General features: G+C 48.2%; 1 protein-coding gene across 1 annotated transcript in view; it reads left to right on the top strand.

The window, feature by feature from the left end:
* The window catches only part of Prrc2b (proline rich coiled-coil 2B), a 103,132-nt gene that overhangs the window by 45,240 nt on the left and 39,327 nt on the right, over positions 1–18,565 (top strand). Inside the window, exons 6-11 of the mRNA XM_036183384.1 lie at positions 1,273–1,416; positions 3,466–3,707; positions 4,097–4,218; positions 4,585–4,724; positions 12,944–13,034; positions 15,041–15,233. Coding sequence (XP_036039277.1) covers positions 1,273–1,416; positions 3,466–3,707; positions 4,097–4,218; positions 4,585–4,724; positions 12,944–13,034; positions 15,041–15,233 — 932 coding nt within the window. The remainder of the gene's footprint in view (positions 1–1,272; positions 1,417–3,465; positions 3,708–4,096; positions 4,219–4,584; positions 4,725–12,943; positions 13,035–15,040; positions 15,234–18,565) is intronic.

Below are 18,565 nucleotides of genomic sequence, written 5' to 3'. Positions count from 1 at the left end.
GGCTGTGAGTTACCCCGGCTGAGGCTGTGCGTTACCCTGGTGTCTCTTATTTTTTTCTTTTTGGTTTTTTTTTTTTTGGAGACAGGCCTTTTCTGTATAAACAGCCTTTCGGTGTCTCTCCTTAGACCAGGCTGGCCTTGAACTCACAGGAACCCACCTGCCTCTGCCTCCTGAGTGCTGGGACTAAAGGTTTGCGCCACCACCACCCGGCTATCTTTCCACTCTTAAACAGTCCACAATCCCATACCTAGGGAATAAATAGCACTACCCACAATTCCTGCCCAATTAACATAATCGGAATTACCCCCCATAGACATGCTCAGAAGCCACCATGATCTAAACAGTCCTTCCTTGAGACTCATTTCCCAGGTGATTCTCAACTGTGTCAGGCTGACAGTTAAAACCACCCACCCACCTTTTATCATTTCTGTCTGGAGTAGGAGTTTAGTTGATGCCATCACTTGGCAGGCTGCTCTGCCCCAGCCTTTCACTGAGGGGTGGTGAACAGGCCTTTGTTAGGCACTGCTGCGGGGACCCCATCCGTTTCCCTGGCTTGGCCTGTTTCAGTCAGCAGGTGCCTGTGGACTATACTGAAAACCTGGGGTGTGGCTTGTCCGTACAGGGTGTATTTTGACACAGCAGGACAATGGGGTGGTGTTCCATTTCAGCTGTATGGCACTCAACATGGGCTGTATAGTTGAGAAGGACCACTTCCCACCTTGGACCTTAAAGGACCATTTTCCTCTGTTCATTCAGGAGGTCACAGGATCAGTGTGTCAGGGGTGAAGTTAAAACGGCTGCTCCTTCTGAAGGCTTGGGGGTGAGCAGTGAGTGACAGTCGAAGACAGAAGTGGTCTTGGGGTTACACCAGGACCACGTTCGGCTTTGCGGGGCTGGGAACAGTTGAGGAGGTGAACTGCAGTCAGGAGATGAGTCTGTGACGTTCAGAAATTGTAGGCCACAGGCTTGTGGGGCCATCTGTTGGCGTGGCCCATACAAGACCGTTTTCTTCGGGAGCTGATCTCACTTATATGGACTGTGCTAGCTTCACCACCCAGGCAGGTACAAGTACCAGGAGGCTCCTATGGGGTGGAAAGGGACATGTTGGAGCAGAGGTGACATCCTGCTCCCTCATCCTACCAGCCCAAGGACAGCTGAGGGGCTCAGCCTTACTGATGACCAGTGCAGCCGCTCCAGCCTAGGAGAGCTGACGATGGGGGATTGGTGAGCTGTCTCACTCACTCTGTGTGTCTTCTCTGCCTCTCTTGACAGGTTTAAGGGGCTCAAGCCGACTATTATCCTTCTCTCCCGAGGAATTTCCGACGCTGAAAGCAGCCGGAGGGCAGGACAGGGCTGGCAAAGAAAAGGGCGCCTTCGATCTGTCGTATGGGCCAGGACCAAGCCTCCGCCCTCAGAGTGAGTGAATGGCAGCTTTGCCCTCGGGCCCTCACTGGGCACCAGAGCCCTCTCTTCCTTTCCCCTTTTCAGGTGGGCCCAGCTGCTGGGCCTAGGTGTCACAGCAAAGAAGCTGGTTGCTAGCTTGGCATGTGCATGTCCTGACTGCCTCCCTGGCCTGTCCCTCTGTCTCTCGTCCCTCTGGCTGAACCAGGTCTTGTCACTGTCCATGTGCCATCTGTTAGTATTTCCATTAAGCTGGGTCACCAGTGCTTTCTAGATACATACAGGGTGCCACTGGCTTAATCAAGTAACCTGTCCCCAGACCCCTGTGTGTCCTGATTGTCACCCCAGGAGCTGTGACAGCTTGGCCTCCACCCTTCCCCATCCATACCAGAATTGACCAGTGTATCTACAGCAGCCAGCACTGGTGTTCCCTCTGGTGCCGGGGTTAGGGAGGGCCTGTGTGTGGTGCTTTGTCTTTAGTGTGTGGTTCTGGTGTGGAAGATCTGGGTTTTCTGTCTGGCCTGACCAAGGAAGCCGAACTACATTCTAGGTTCAGGTCTTGAAATTCAAGGGCTTTTGTCTGCCTGCCCTTCCAGTCCCAGGCCCTCTCCTGTTGATGAGGATCAGAGGCACTGTCGTGAAAGCTGGGTGACCGTCCTGCCACTCTGCTGAAGCATGGACTTTGCTGAGAGTACGCAGTGCTCAAAGTGGGTAGTTACATATTCAGAAGAGTCCTGCCCTACGATGGGTTACCTGGTGGGGCTAAGGTGTAGAAGCAGAAGCAGCTTTGAGATCAGTTCTTTTTCTTGAGAAGGTGAGAAGCAGTTGGCTTGAGGGGTGGTCTTGGCTTCCTAGGATGGCAGCAAAGTTGGAGCAGACTGGTGGGCTGGCCCCCATCCTGGCTGCCTTTTTTCTTGGGGTGGCAAATGCCGTGTCCTTTCCTGTTTCAGCTCCTAAGTAGAAGAGAATGGAGAGGACCCTGGAGGTGTGGCCCCCCACACTAGTACCTTGGATGTAGTTTCCTTCGTACTTTGTGAGTTCTCTGCAGCTACTGAACATGAGTGTGCAAGGGAGCCATGTTCACACTGCTAGTGCTTGTCTTTGCAAAAGACTTACAAATTCATCTTAAGTCTGCATAAGAAAAATCAGTCAGCCGGGCATGGTGGCGCACACCTGTAATCCCAGCACTCGGGAGGCAGAGGCAGGCGGATCTCTGTGAGTTCGAGGCCAGCCTGGTCTACATGGTGAGCTCCAAGCCAGCCAGGGATACATAGTGAGACCCTTTTTTAAGAAGAAAAGTCAGTCTGTTGGTTCTGGGAGTGTGCCTCTTCTGGTAAGTAGGCTCATAGGGATTGTCATCATGTGGCTACGAGAAGCACACTCACAGGGAAAGATAACTGTCAAGGTTTTAAGTTTTTAAACATTTTATTTTGGGTGTGTTTGTGGGGAAGGGGACACACATACCACAACATGCAGGTGGATGTCAGGGGACAACTTTGGGTCCTGGGGATCGAACTCAGGTCATCAGCCTGGCAGCAAGTACATTTACCCACAAGACACCACACCAGCTCCATCCTCGGGTTTTTTCTGTGAACTGAGTGTGTACTCTACACATGCTACATGTGATCACATGGTACCAGCATTTCAAGCTGAGATTCACTGGACAGCGCTGCCGCCAGCCCAGAACCAAAGCTTCGTATCAGGCTGGCTGCACTGTAAGTGAGCCTGTGTCAGGAGTCACGCTGGCCTTGATGTGTGGGGCAGTGTTGGCTGTCCTGGGTCTCCAAGTTCTGCCCTCTGGGTGGGTGTGGTGTGGCCATAGAGGAACCTCTTTACTCTTGTGTCTCTCTGAAGTGAGCTCTCTGTATTTCTCAGGCATATATCCAACGTCCCTCAAGAAATTCTAGCGTTCTGCTCCCCACTCACTCAGCCTGACAGCACTTGGGTTTTCTCTTTTCATTGTGATTCTTTGTTGTTTGTTTGTTTGTTTAAGCAAGGGGCCGTGTCCACTGGCCCTCAGAACTTTACAGATCTCCCTTTCTTTTGTCTCTTTCCAATTCACAGATGTGACAAGCTGGAGGGAGGGTGGTGGGCGAAACATCATTTCTGCCACGCCTCTGCACACCTCCCCAACAGAGCTGGGCAGCAGGAACTCCAGTGCGGGAGACGGAGCCCCCTCCTCGACGTGCACCAGCGATTCTAAGGACCCCTCTCTCCGCCCAGCCCAGCCCATCCGCAAAGGGACCTCACAGTTCATGGGACATATTTACCAGCCTCCCACTTACCATGACATGCTTCCTGCTTTTGTAAGTCTTCAGAGCATCTTGTCCTGAAGTTAAATGTTCTTTCTGTCCACCAGAACTCGCTCAGGTCGCTCAGCCTAAGCTCTCTGTCAGGATAATAGCCAGAGACCACTGTGGCCTACAGCAGAATCCACTGCCTTTTTCCAATCTAACGCCTCTAGCTTCTGCCTCTGGGACTTGGGTGGTGTAGCTTTGGTTCTGCAGAGAAAGGAGAGACAGATGTAGCCTTATTGAACCCAAGGCAGATGGGATGCTGTGCTGGGATTCATGAGAAACCCTCTCCAGCGTTTTCTGTGCCCTTCTCCCATGTTCCACTTTGCAAAGTGAAATCTTATTGAACATGTCATTGGGCCATCGCCAGAAAGTCCAACACCCTGATGTTTATATTTCAGATGTGTTCACCACAGTCATCAGAGAACCAGGGTACGGTGGAACGAAGCTCCTTCCCCCTTCCTCAGCTCCGCCTGGAACCCCGGGTTCCTTTTAGACAGTTCCAGATGAATGACCAAGATGGGTAAGGCTGTGATCCTGTGATCATGTATGTCATTGTATGACAGCTCATGCGTGATTGTGCTCTGTGCTCTGCAGAGAAAACATCCTGGTGTTGAGGTGGGTGGCAGGGCATAGGCCTGGCAGTGTTAAGTCCCCACTGCAGGAGTTTGGCAGTAACTATGGTGAGGGTAGCAGGGAGCATGTGGCTCTGTGGATGAAACAGAACCCCATCTAGAATGTTTTTATTGTTCATTGCATATTTCTTCTAAAAGGAAGTAATGTATATATAAATACTCAAACACTAGGCTGCAAGGGGAACCTGTTTTTGGAAAGTAACTGCTTCCCCTTGTAAGTCATGTGAGCCAATCTTTCTTTTCTGTCTCATCAGGAAAGAAAGGTCCGGCCTGGCACGCCCAGTACGCCCACTGAGGCAGCTGGTGGAGCGGGCACCACGGCCCACTATCATCAACGCAGAGAACTTGAAGGGCCTGGATGATCTGGACACGGATGCAGACGATGGCTGGGCAGGTGGGTGTCAGGGGGAACAGCAGCTGTGTGGCACCAGTGTGCTCTGTTCTTGGGGAAGACAGACTTGCCGCGCCCTCATGTGCAGTCAGGCCAGGGGGCACTCTCTGGCCAAGTGAAATCTTTTGGTCTATGCTCTTAAGCGTAGAGCTCTGGGAGATTGTGCTGTTGAGCCTTTGAAAGAACTTGTGGGGGTTGGGGATTTAGCTCAGTGGTAGAGCACTTGCCTAGCAAGCGCAAGGCCCTGGGTTCGATCCTCAGCTCTGGGGAAAAAAAAAAAGAACTTGTGGAATTATAGGCATTTACTACTGTGTCTGGCTAGAAATCCTCCATCCCATGCTGAGGATTAAACTCACATGTACTGGGCTGTGTGCTTACATAGCTCCAGGGAGCTCCCCTTCCCTTGAAAACGAGAAAAGTTACATTTCTTTATTTTCCTGTGATACAGTATGTGTATGTGGGCTTCCATTCCTCTGTCATGGTGCACTTGTGGTCAGAGGGTGTCTTGGAGTTGGTTTTCTTTCTGCCCAGTGTGTCCTGGTGCTCCAGCTCGTCATTAGCCATGGTGACAGGCACATGGCTATTGCTGGACCAAGCCCTGCTCTTTTTGAGGCATGGTCCTCCTCCAGCCTTCTAAGTGCTAGGGTTACAGGTGAGAGGTACCCACCCCTACAGCTTACCCCTGAGCCATAGCTTTGGTTCAGCAGTTGTCAACCTATGGGTCTTGGCCCCCTTAGGGGTGGCAGTGTTAGGGAAGTTGGGCCACTGCTTCAGTCTGTTTTCCGTTTTAGTAGACCGTACTATGTACCCAGGCTGGTCTCACACCCAGCACCGGCACCTTGCTCCACTACCTCCTCAGTGCTGGAGTAACTGCCGCCCCACCTGCTCCTTGGTCAACAGAGTCTTGGCCCAATGGGGGTCATGTGGTTTCTATTTTTTCTTTTTTTGAGATCTATTTTTGATTTTATGTATTTGAATGCTCTATTGACTTTTTGCCAGAGGAGGGCATCAGATCCCACTGTAGATGGTTGTGAGCCACCATGTGGTTGCTGGGAATTGAACTCAGGACCTCTGGAAGAGCAGCTGGTGATCTGAACCACTGAGCCACCTCTCCAGCCCCACAGTTTCTATTCTTATTGGCATTTTGATATTTGTCAGCGCTTTTATATATTGGTAGATTCTGTCGACTCCTGTGACATCAACAACAACAAACCAAAAAGATCAAGAGAGAGAGAGAGAGAGCAGTATCTTAGGGGCTCTAGAGATGGCGTGGGTGAAGAGCTCTGGCTGCTCTTCCAGGGCCTGGATTCCGTTTTCTTAACCTATATGGAAGTGCTTAGCCACCTGTAGTTCCACTTTCAGAGGATTCCACACCCTCTCTGGTCTCCACAGTCAGGCAACACACACATACACACAGATCTATCCCAGTATGGGGGCACAGGCCTTTAATTCCAGCACTCAGGCAGAGCCAGGCGGATCTCTAGATGTCTGTTAGTTGAGGCCATTCTGGTCTGCAGAGTGAGTTCCAGGACAGCCAAAGCTACACAGAGAGATCCTGTCTCAAAACCAAACCAGAACAACAACAACAAAAAACAAAACAAAAATAGGGGTCGGGCATGGCTAGAGAGAGTGCGGTGGTTAATAGCACTGGCTGCTCTTGCAGAGGACCTGGGTTCGGTTCCCTGCACTCACATCAGGTGACTCACATATACCAGGAACTCCAGTTTCTGGGTATCTGAAGCCCACTGACTCTCTTGGACTCCTGCATGCATGTGGTATACATAAACTCAGGAAGGCGCGTTCACACATCCATAATCAATACTTAAAAAGAAAGAAATGCACATTATTTAATAGGCTGGAGAGACTATCTCTTGTTACAGAGGACCCACCTGTGACTCCAGCTCCTGGGGATCTGGTGCCCTCTTCTGGTTTACATGGGCACTTACCGACACACATGATAATCATTCACAAAGGTACACACATACATACATATGAGTAAAAATAAAAGAAGTCGGGTTGGGGATTTAGCTCAGTGGTAGAGCGCTTGCCTAGCAAGCACAAGGCCCTGGGTTCAATCCTCAGCTCAAAAAAAAAAAAAAAAGAAAGAAAGAAAGAAAGAAAATAAATGAATGAATGAATAAATAAATAAATAAAGTCTTTCTAAATCGCCTTTTGCTTCCAGCCTAAAGAGTCTTTCCCTTCCTTGAAGGCAGTGATGTTCCGTGGTGTCCAGCAGTCGTGCTGCCCATGATACTGACCCATTTTTAACACTTGTTGAGACATTCCCCTTGACGTGGTCTGTGCTTTGCCAAATGTCACCCATGTCAATCCCTGTCTGTGTTTGAATGCTTCTATTTCCAGGGACATGTTCAGCTGGGCCCATTTTTTATATATATATAATATATAAGTAAATCTTAAACTCAGATAGCATGAGCTTTCTACCTTGTTTCTTTGCAAGTTTGATTCCTAAAGTTCTTTACTGTTCTCTGCAAATGTGGACTCCATCCTGGCAGTATTTACGAAGATCCTGCTTCTGTGTCCAGTTCAGCCACTCAGTCTTGAGTCCTGAGTTCCAGGGTCCCAGTGAGTCTCCAGAGGTCTCTTCTTTCTCATTAGTGTTCTGTAGTTGTCAGTAGAGAGAACCTTTCTTTATTTTAAAGATTATTTTATTTTTGATGATGTGTCTTGTGTGTGGCTATGTATACCTGAGTGCAAATACTGTCTGAGGCCAGAAGAGGGTGTCAGATCCTTTGGAGCTGTATTTATAGATGGTTCCTGGATACCAAACTTGAGTTCTCTGCAAGAGTAATACAGCATCCTAACTGCTGGACCCTGTCTCAGGTCAGTAGAGAGGATCATAATGTTTTCTGGTAACTTTACTCATATTCCTATTAATCTGTGTGTTGCCATGTGGTTGTGGCATTACCGGTCTGCTGGCATCTTGCTACTCCTTTGGTGGTAGCTGACGCCTCTCTCCCAACTCCGCCCTTCGTCTCCCTATATCTCTGCTTGGATGTCCTGCTTGGAAGTAAGTATTCTTGCCATAAGCCAAAACAACTTTATTTATTATCCACTGGGAGTCACACATATTCACAGCATAAAGAAAGACATTCCACAGCACTTGCCTTTTTCTGTCTAATCAAGAAGGGAGGTTTTAATTTTTAACATAGTAAAATTATGTATTATAACATAAATATATATAAATTATATATATATATATATATATATATATATATATATATATATATAAATAAAACAAAGTAGTTATCGAAACAAGAATTATACTTACAATATCTAGTCTATTTGTATTTGGCAAAATTAAAGAAAATATCCTATTATCCTATTTTTGTTGAGTCTGAAGTTTTATACCTAATTTATGTTTTATGATGTCTAACGAAAACTACACTTATAACTATCTAGTCTTCAACTCCATCAAAGACCCCAGAAGGATATAATATTACCTGAGTAAACAGGAAGTGTGTGGCAAGCAACTTCCATAATTCTAGAAATGACAGAAACATCTGGCTTCCTGGACAGTCACCCAAAGTTCCTCTGTAACGTTGGGGATCTGTCTTCAGCCTAGAGTCTCTGGCATAGCTTTCAGTGAAGCAGGAAATTCTAAGGGCTTTTCCACCCATTCTGGCAAAGTTCGTCAGTCGCTTCTCCTCATGTTCTGTAGTATGTCTGGGAGTTTCTTCTGTGAAGCAAGAACCTAAAGGACCATTTCACCTTGCAGATTCAGCAGTCACCTTCCTATGGGTCCTGCATGTCCAGTTTATACAGCATCCTGTCGAGCATTCGAGGCAAGGGCACTTTTTTCCCAGTGGCTAACTTTTGCCACAAAGAAAGCAAATTCTATAATGAGTTTCTTCAATGCCCATCATCCTCTTTGAAGTAATTGGTGCTGCCAGAAGCAGATGTGTCTCCCTGTCCAAAAGTCCAAGTTCTTAAAACATTTTAAATGCCATATTCTGTAGGTCTTTGAAGTGTTTGAAGATTACCTACCTAATTGAGGTATAGCTTTGTACACCTAAAAATCTTAATTAACACAACTATAAGTTTGATTATCATAGATGACTAATTATTAATCTGTATTTCTTAGTTATACATTACAATTTTAAATGAATTACATAAACATAGTACCTTAAACAAGAGTAGAAATATATATACAGTAATATAACAAAATTAACTTTAAATTTGTATCAATAAACTAAAATCCATAGCAATGTAAAACATTTCAAACAAGTTGTTACTTTTTAAAAGTAGATTCAATAATCTACCCTTTCATCCTATCCTATCCTAACTATATCCTCTTCTTTTTTAGAAAGATTGCATTTATAATCAACCTCCTTTAAATAAAAATAAACATTCATAAACAATATTTTGGGAATTTCGGCGTAGCCTCCATAGTACTTCCTGCTTATTGGGGGCACTGTCAATCTTATGGGGATCCTGAGAAAATGAAGAATTATAGTTAAACCTTGGCTGTAGTAGTCTGTGAGGCTGTATCGTCTTAGCCAGTTGTCTTGAAGCAGTTTTGGATGTTGGATCATCTGAGCCATGCCTGTCATTGGAGGCCTTTCAGGGGGTCTTGGTTGATCAAACCATAATAGCCTGGAAACAAAGCACAGGTTCTCATCTTCTGTGGAAACAAAAGCAGAACCTCTTTTCCAAAGCAATGTATCTTTAGACACAAATTTTGAAATCAAGATACCTTTAAAATATACACATTGGTTTAACTGAGTAGCTCCTACATTCAAATGTCTCTCTGCAGTTAAAAATCCCAAAGACAGTGTAATAATATGCAGTATCCAGATTCTATCCTTAAGGTGGCTTAACTTTCATATTATTCTTACTGTTTCTTTAAAGACTTTATTTTTCGAAACTATTTCTTTATATAACTGCCTATAATCCTTTTCCGCTCTCTTCCGAGTCTATGTACATTTTTACACACCCTGTACACTGTTCAGAGTTTTATTCCATCTGAATCTGCCTTGTTGTGTATCTGGAATCTTTTTTTTTTTTAAAGATTTATTTGTTTATTATGTATACAGTGTTCTGTCTGTATGTACACCTGTAGACCAGAAGAGGGCACCAGATCTCATTACAGATGGTTGTGAGCCACCATGTGGGTGCTGGGAATTGAACTCAGAACCTCTGGAAGAACACTCAGTGCTCTTAACCTCTGAGCCATCTCTCCAGCCCTGGAATCATTTCTTGACCATTCATTTAAACTGCAGTGTGGCTAGGACGGAAGCTGCAGCCCTGGCTGCTGGCTCCGCCCACCTCAGCTTCCCAACATGGCCGAGGTATGTTTACTGCCAGCTCTGGGAAAGAGTGGATCTGTGCCTGCATCCAGCAGCATGTAGCCCACTGCAGGGCTTGGAGACAGCTCTATATACCTCGGCAGGACTCGGCTATGCCACTTAGCTCATGGTGGCGTGGCGGCCAGCTGCATCTGGCAGGCAGCTGTGGCGTCTCTGCACTGCTGCTGGCATGAGACTGTGAGATGAGGAAGTCCAGTGTGACTCCGTTTCTGCGCATTCAGAATCTTTACGCCTTCTTAGGTCTATGTGGATCAGTGCCCAAAGATGAGCGCCATCATCCTGTGGTCTCAGTCTTAGACATGTGGGCTGCTGCTGAGGGTAGAGGATCCCTTGAGACCAGCCTGGGACTGTAAACAAAATTCTGTCTCTTTTTCACAATGGTAGTAGGAACTTGGGTGTATGGCTCAGTTAATAGTGTTTGTCCACCATGCAGAAGGCAGTGGGCTCAATCTCCATCCACTGTATGGACTGGCTGTGGTGGCAAGGGGATGGGACTACATAGCAAGTTCAAGGCCAGCCTGTGACACATGGAAATGTCTCCTAAGTAAATAAAGATGATAGTTTTCAGGTTCTTCATGTTCGTTTAGTTGGTGGCTGGTTGGTTGGTTAGTTTTTCGAGACAGGGTTTCTCTGTGTAGCCCTGGCTGTCCTGGAACACACTCTGTAGACCTGGCTAGCCTCTGCTCATAGAGATCCGCCTGCCTCTACCTCCAGAGTGCTGTGATTAATGTGTGCCACCACTGCCTGGCTTGGTATTTTATGGTTTAGATACCACTATAAATGCAGTTCTTTATTTGTTTGGTTTGGTTTGGTTTGGTTTAAGATAGAGTGTCTCTGTGTTGCCCTGCTGTCCTGGAACTTACTTCGAACACCAGGCTGGACTCAAACTCACAGTGATCCACCTGCCTCTGCCTCTCTGTGATTTAAGCTGTGTGCTACCACCGATCGGCTGAGTGTGGGGTTCTTATCTGGACATATCAGGAATGAACAAAGGGAAGTGCCCAGCTGGCTCTCTTTCCCTTTCCTTCAGCCTGGGGCTCTGGCACGAGTGACTTGAAGCCCACGTTCAGCATGGTCTTCCCTCCTCGGTCTGTTCTGCTTATCGATTCACGCAGTGAGACACACCAAATTAGGCCTCACTAGGGCCCTGGCATTGCTTAATCAAGTCAGAGTGATGATCAGAAATGATTTTCCTGCTCCTTGGTATTCATTTTATATATTTGTTTTAAAGGACGTGCATTTTTTTTTTTAAATTATTGAGGCATTTCTAAGTTTTTACTTTGATTTCAAGGTAAAGCAAAGAACATTTTCTGTGTGGTTTTAGTTCCAGTGTACTGAGACTTGTCTTGTTTATGGCCATATAACCCTGAGCACACTGATCTCCTCTGATCTCAGAAGCTAAGCGGGGTCAAGCCTGATTAATACTTGAATGGTAGAGTTGTGGGCTTGTTTGTTTTTGAGACAGAGCTTCTCTGTGTAGCCCAGGCTGTCCTAGAACTTGCTCTGTAGACCAGGCTAGCCTCAAACTCAGATGTGTCTGCCTCTGCCTCCCAAGTGCTGAGATTAAAGGCGTGCACCACCACCCAATGAGACTTGATTTCTGACCAGGACGATCTGTCTTGGAGAGCATCCCAAGTATGCTTGAAAAGCTGTGTGTAATAGCCAGTCTAGTCAGGTGCTAGAGGTGTCCTTCCTGACTTAGGTACTTACTGTGGTTTCGTTCAGGTGTATCTTGGACTGGACTGTGATATATTAAAACTGCTCTGATTGTGGATTTGCGTATGTCTGTCTTTAAATCTCTTTGGCTTCTGATGCGTTTATTTTGAAATATGTTGGTATTTAACCTCTTCGTTCTGTACGTTTGCACACCTCATGCTGTTTTCTAGCTGTTTTTGGTGTGGCTCTGTTATGCTTTGTTAATGCTGTTGTTCTTTAGATAGTTAACTCACCTATTGGTGTGTGTGGTGTGTGCTGTGTGGTTTGGGTGTGTAGAGGTCACAGGTTGACATAGGGTTTCTTCCTCGCTTTCTTCTCCACCTCATAAACTTTTTTTAAAATTTGTTTCTTTATGTGTATGACTGTTGTGCTAGCATGCGTGTATATGTACTAGCATCCCCCAGAACTAGGGTTACTGATGGTTTTGAGTTGCCAGACAAGTGCTGTGAGCTGAACCCTGATCCTCTGCAAGAGCAACAAGGGCTCTTAACCACTGAGCCTTCTTTCCAGCCCTCCACCTTACTTTTGAGACAGGGTCTTTCACTGAACTGGAAGTTCACCGTTTTACCCTGGCTGGCTGGGTTCCATCTCTGTCCACCCCTCAGTGCAGGGTTTTAGGCAAGCACGGTATGTCCGGTGTTTGTGTGGATGGCACCAGCCCCTCGTGATTGTACAGCAAGTGCTTTACTTACTGCCCATGTCCCTGCTCACCAGCATTCATCTGTATGGCCAAATAATATTCTACTGTGTGGACTGAGCACATTTTGTCCATCAGTTATGGACACTTTCCTTGCCTGTGCCAGTCAAGGTGGGGCATAGGACAGTCGAACTCTCTCTGTCAGAGTGTCTGCGTTGGAGAAGCAGAGTGCTGTCTGGTTAGGCTCATCTTTCTTGTACCTTGAATTATAGTTTCAGGCTGGTTGCAGTAGCACATGCCTGTAACCCCAGCACTCTGGGGGTAGGCCCGGAGAATTGTGAGTCTGTGAGAGTCTGGGTTCCATAGGGGGAGTTTCTGTCGGGGGTTAGCCCATCACTCTTACAGGAACCCAGGAACCCCTCCCTGGTACCTACAGCCGGGTGGGGTGAGCTGGCCATCACCTCAGTTGGGGCACCACAGGCTCAACTTTCAGACTGCCATCCTCATGTCTTCTCATGGTCATGGGCCTCTTGCTCTTGCAGGCCTCCATGAGGAAGTGGACTATTCCGAGAAACTGAAGTTCAGTGATGATGAAGATGAGGAGGAAGTTGTGAAGGATGGGCGGTCCAAGTGGTGAGTCCTTCCACTCCAGCTCCTGGCATGGGGCCATCAGAAACAACCTACACACGCTAGTGATGCTGCATGGTGTTCATGGTGCCAGGAGCACTTCTTGGTTTCCATAGCAACCTGCAGTTTCAGGGATGAGGTCTGTTGAAGACAGCATGCAGCAACTGGCCACGCTTTGCCTCCGGGTCCGAGCCCTGCTCCTGCCACCTCTACCTAATATCCCGGATTGTTGATGGGTGTGGCACCCTGAGAAGCTTTTGTGGGAAGCCACCTTAGGTCCCTCTTGGTTAAACCAAGAACTCTCCGGACTGGGCTCTTCCGCAGTGCGCTGGAGAGGTGCAGGAGCAGGTGTGCAGATTGGGTGTATCCGTTCTGCCTCATCTTTCCTTCCTGGTCATCCCCATTGGACTAGGTTGACCTAATGCCCTTTGGAGAATACGACATCGTACTCCAGTTCCTTCAGAGGGTTGGTTTGTTTTTGTTTTGTGTTTTGAACGTTTATTTTTATTGTTTTAAAATTGTGTCTGTTTGTGTCTGCATACATGACCACAGGTGTCTGCAGAGAATAGAGGCTTTGGCACCACTGGAGCTGGAGTTCCAGGTGATAGTGAGCCGCTCTGAGAGTGGAGCAACTGCTTTTAACCATTTCAGCTCCCCTCCACCCTATTTTTATCTTAATATCAGTCCCGGTTGCTGCCGTGGCATTTCTGGGGTATCAGCACACAGCAGCACCTCCTGCTTCCAGGACGTACTTGGAGCTTCCGAGCCTCCTTTGACGTTTCGATCGCTGCATGCCCCTGGAAGCGCTTCCTCTTTATCTCTGGGGCTCTTGGAACCAGCAGCCTGCTTTGGCCTGTAGGGGACAGTCAGTGTGTCTCCTTCCTTTGACCTGCCTCTCATGGCTCATCCTTCATGACACCTTCCTCCTAAAACCCTAGCTGGTTTCTGGGAGGCCAAGACCATTTCTCAGAGGTCAGGTCCGCGGTCCCTACCAGCTGTTTCTCTTCCTTTTTCATAGACCAGGCTAACCTCAAGCTCACAGAGGTCTGCCTGCCTCTGTCTCCTGGGATTAAAGGCGTGCACCGCCATGTCCAGCTTTACCAGCGGTTGTTAATCTTCCTATCTTCTTATGTGCCTCTCTAGCTACCTGTCACAGGGTGTGTGTGTGTGTGTCCATGTCCCCGTGTCCGTGCGCATGGCAGGCAGGTAGGCAGCTATCCTGCCTGTCCTTGCTGACGGCTTTCCTGATACCTGTGCATATGTGACTGTGGTTGTGTCTGACCCTGCTCAGCACAGCCTCTCCCTCCCCCAGAGCCTCAGTGCAGCCCTGTTGGGGACTGTCTCCTTTTCTACACTGGTGTATTTTCTGTATTTTTGTTGTTCACTGGTGGTCTGCCTTTTACTCCTTTGCAGAGCTCTGGGTGGTTTGTTGTAGGCAGAGCCGAGGAGGGAGCTGGAGACTCTGAGGCAGGGTCCCAGCCTTGCCTCTGTCTCCTTCTGTGGCAGCTCCTCTTGCCTCTCTGGGGCCAGGTCCAAGCTGTCTAAGATTTTATTAATTTTTATTTATGTGGATGAGTATTTTGCCTGTATATATTTCTATGTACCACATGCATGTAATGTCTGTGGAGGTCAGAGAGGGCATTGGGTCTCCTGGAAATGGAGTTACAGACAGCTGACTATGAGCCACCATGTGGATGCTAGAAATTGATCAAAAACTTAACAGCTCTCCAGGCCTGATTCCCAGCTCTTTAAATGTGAGTGTGCAGGCCTGGTCTTTGCCAAGGATGGGGGTAAATTAATTACATGTCTCCTGGGGGCTTCATGAGAGATGGTGACTTGGTAAAAGCTGGCCTGAATTTCGTGAGTTCACAGGTAAAGGATGTAAGTGGGGTGTTGAAGGAAATTAGTCTGTAAATTGTTGTAATAGCTTCAGAATTCCCAGCGGCCCCTGACCAGTGAGGTCAGACAGCCCTAGCTGTCTGGGGAAACTTAACAGTTGATGTTTGTCCTAGGAACAGCTGGGACCCGAGGCGGCAGCGGGAGTTGTCACTGAGCTCTGCAGACAGTGCCGATGCCAGGCGTATTCAAGAGGAAGGAAAGGACTGGGGAGAAGCAGGGAGTGTGTCCCGAGTTGTCCGGAAGGGGCCAGAGCCACAGCCTCCTTCCAGGAAGCTTCACAGCTGGGCATCTGGCCCTGACTACCAGGTATGGTGGCCCAGGTGCTGTGCCTTCCTGTTTCCCCGGAGCCCTGGCGTGTGCGTGTGGACTTGATTGCATGCTCGCTCTTGCTCTACATCTTTCTCTCTCCCTTCCTTCCTCCCTACACATGTGCGTGCGTGTGCATACACACACACACACACACACACACACACACACACACACATGTCCTGAGAGTTTGTACTACATTGATGTCAGTGGCTGGGTTTCCAGAAAATGCCAGGTCATGTTTCTTCTCTCTTGTTCTCCCTTTCTTTTTCATTTAATTTCATTTCAGTATGTGTATGTGTTGACACATGCATCATGGCATGCATGTGGAGGTAGGTCAGAGGACAGCATCTTTATGAAGTTGGCTCTCACCTTTATACCGTTTCCAGAGATCAGACTCAACATTGTCAAGATTCAAGACAAATGTTCTACCTCCTGAGCTGTGTGGCTAGCCAGAGTTTATGGAAAACTTGTAATTAAATATAAAGACTGGCTGGGCATGGTAACACGTGCCTTTAATCCCAGCACTCAGGAGGCACAGATAGGCGCTCCATGTATTCAAGACCAGCCTGGTCTATATAGTAAGTTCCAGGCCAGCCAAGGGCTTCGTGGTGAGATCCTGTCCTCCATTAAAAAAACGAAGACAAAACCAGAGCTGTTTGCCTGGCTGCCTGAAGAGGGCGCCACCTGCCTGGTTAGCTGCGCTCACTGCAAGCTGGGCTAGCATCGTCTTCTGCCCAGACGTTGGCGTTTTTGCAGAATCAAGCCGGGAAGCGTGTGCTGCAGCCTCACTATGGCACATTCGCCAGGCAGCGATTCTACTGAAGTCCTTTAGCATGAGCTCACCTGTCACCACTGCGACTCACATTCCCACGTTCTCATGGCATGGGTGCTTTGGAAGAGGGCGGCCTCCAGGTTGTCTTGTGCTGGTGCCTGGTCCTGGCCAGGTCCAAGGCTTGGCCAGCTTCCCTGGGCTGCTCTCTGGAACCCTCCTGACTCTGGTGACTGGTGCTTTGATCTCTTGGTGAATGTTGGCGATGTTGCCAAGGCTTACACTGGACAGTCCCTTTCTCTCCACTGTGAGTGATGAGGATCGTGGGGAGGAATGGGGAGAAACATTGAGACTGGCTAGCCTATTGTTTGTCATGCTTAAAACATGGTGTGTGACTGTGTGTGTAGGATATGTGTATAGGAGTACATGTGTGGAGGTAAGAGGACATCTTCATGGAGTCAGTTCTTTGTTTCTACCTTGATGCAAATTCTCGGGGTTGCACTCAGATCAACAGGCGTATGCAGCAGGCACCTTCACCTCCTGAGTCATCTCACTGGCCCCCATTCATCATACTTTCCATTTATTCATTTATTCCACAGCGGATCAGCTCCCGTCGTCTGTTGTGGGAATGGAATTGTCTCTGCTTTCACGTCCCTCTTCCATCTCCCTGTTGAGGGTCCTTGCTTCTTATCTTATTTTGAGATCTTCTTACTTCCTGAGAACTAACTCCTTAAACTCACCTAGATCCACTGTCCCCAGTCAGTTCTCCTAGAAACTCTTGGTTCCTCTGAGTGGTGGGGAACACTTAGACACTGTGCGCGCGTGCATGAGTGTGTGGGTGAGTGCGTGTGCATGCATGCACCTGTGCAAGAGCTCACACTCCACCAGATGCTGTGGGATTCAGAGGACAGCTTTGGTGTCCACCTTTGCTTTCCACCCTGTTTAAGACAGAGTCTGGCCGGATGAGGCGGCGCACGCCTGTAATCCCAGCACTCAGGAGGCAGAGGCAGGCGGATCTCTGAGTTTGAGGCCAGCCTGGGCTACAGATCTAGTCCAGGAAGACAGAGTCTTTGTTGGTTTCTGTTGAGTTTGCCAGGCTAGCTTGTCTGAGCGTTTCTGGGCCATCTCCTGTCTCTGGTGTCTGTCTCCCTGTGGGAGCACAGGGGTACAGACACTCAGGCCTTCCATCTGCCTTTTCCAGGTTCCTCACACTTGTACAGTAAGCACTTTAACCCACGAGCATCTTCGCAGCCCCTCATTGCATATTTAGAACTCCTTCCTCCCACAGCAGTCACGTGTCCCTGCCACTGATGCTTACTGGTTGGCTCCTGCGTGGGAGGTGTCCATTGCACAGATATCCTCCCAGACCTCAGAGGTGTCACCGTTGCTCTACATTAATTTCCATGCTAGGCCCTGTCCTCAGATTGCATGCCTTGCACCCTGCAGGCCTTCAGCCACCCACAAACTCTGGGACTCCCCGGCAGCTGACACATACACCTTTCTTGCCACCCAGTGATTGTGGGTGAACACATGTTGGGAAAGAGAAAGGCACTGTTTGGAATCCTTTTGGGAAACGTGTTTCGGGCTCCTGTGCCTCATCGTGCGCAGTGAAGAGGCTTTACTCTCCTGTTTTCACTGTGTGACCAGGCACTGTGCTGGCCACAGAGCATACAAGTGAAACAGACATCATGCCTCCCTCCTGGAGAGCCCTGTGCCGAACCTGAATGAACCTGGGTCCTTTGAGTCCACTTAGTTCTTTGGCAGGAGAATACATAAAATTAGACTGAAGAACTGGCTCTGTGGGTAAGAGCATGTACTTCCAGAGGATCTAAGTTCAAGTCCTAGCACCCACATCAGGGGTTCCCAACTACCACCTGTAACTGCAGCTCCAGGGAGACCTGGACTGGACACCTTAGGCCTTTGCTGGTACAAGTAGTCATATGCACATACTCAACACAGACATAAACACATAACTTAATAAAAACATGTGAAAAAAAAGGGAAAAGACAGAAAATGCACAAAAGGTAGGTTGTCAGGATGGCTCAGTGGATAAAGGAGCCTGCTACCAAGTCAGAGGACCTGAGTTCAATCCCCAGCACCCAGATAGTGGGGAGAGAACTGACTCCCAAAAAGTTGTTATGAGTATTTCTTTCTGTGAGCCACAAGAGAAGGCAGGGCCTTGTCATATTCTGTTTGTCTGTCTGTCTCTCTCTCTCCTTCCCTCCCTCCCTCCCTCCCTCCCTCCCTCCTTCCCCCCCCCCTCTCTCTCTGAGACAGGGTTTCTCTGTATAGCCCTGGCTGTCCTGGAACTCTAGACGAGGCTGGCCTTGAACTCGCAGAGATGCTTAAGTGCTAGCTTTGAAGGCATAGGCTGCCACCACCCAGCCCTGTTGGACTGTCTTTGACTGTGGCATACACCTGTCTGGCCACCATTCAGAGCAGGCGCTCTGTCTGTATGGCTGGGAATGGCTCCCTCCAGTGGTTTCATTCTGCTCCTTTGTGCTGCAGCAGCAGCAGCATTAGTCACTCCCTGCAGACGAATGGGACTGGGACGAAGTCT

This window comes from Onychomys torridus, chromosome 4 (assembly GCF_903995425.1).
Source record: "Onychomys torridus chromosome 4, mOncTor1.1, whole genome shotgun sequence".
In the NCBI taxonomy this organism is placed as follows: domain Eukaryota; kingdom Metazoa; phylum Chordata; class Mammalia; order Rodentia; family Cricetidae; genus Onychomys; species Onychomys torridus.
This window is presented reverse-complemented; position numbering and strand designations above follow the sequence as displayed.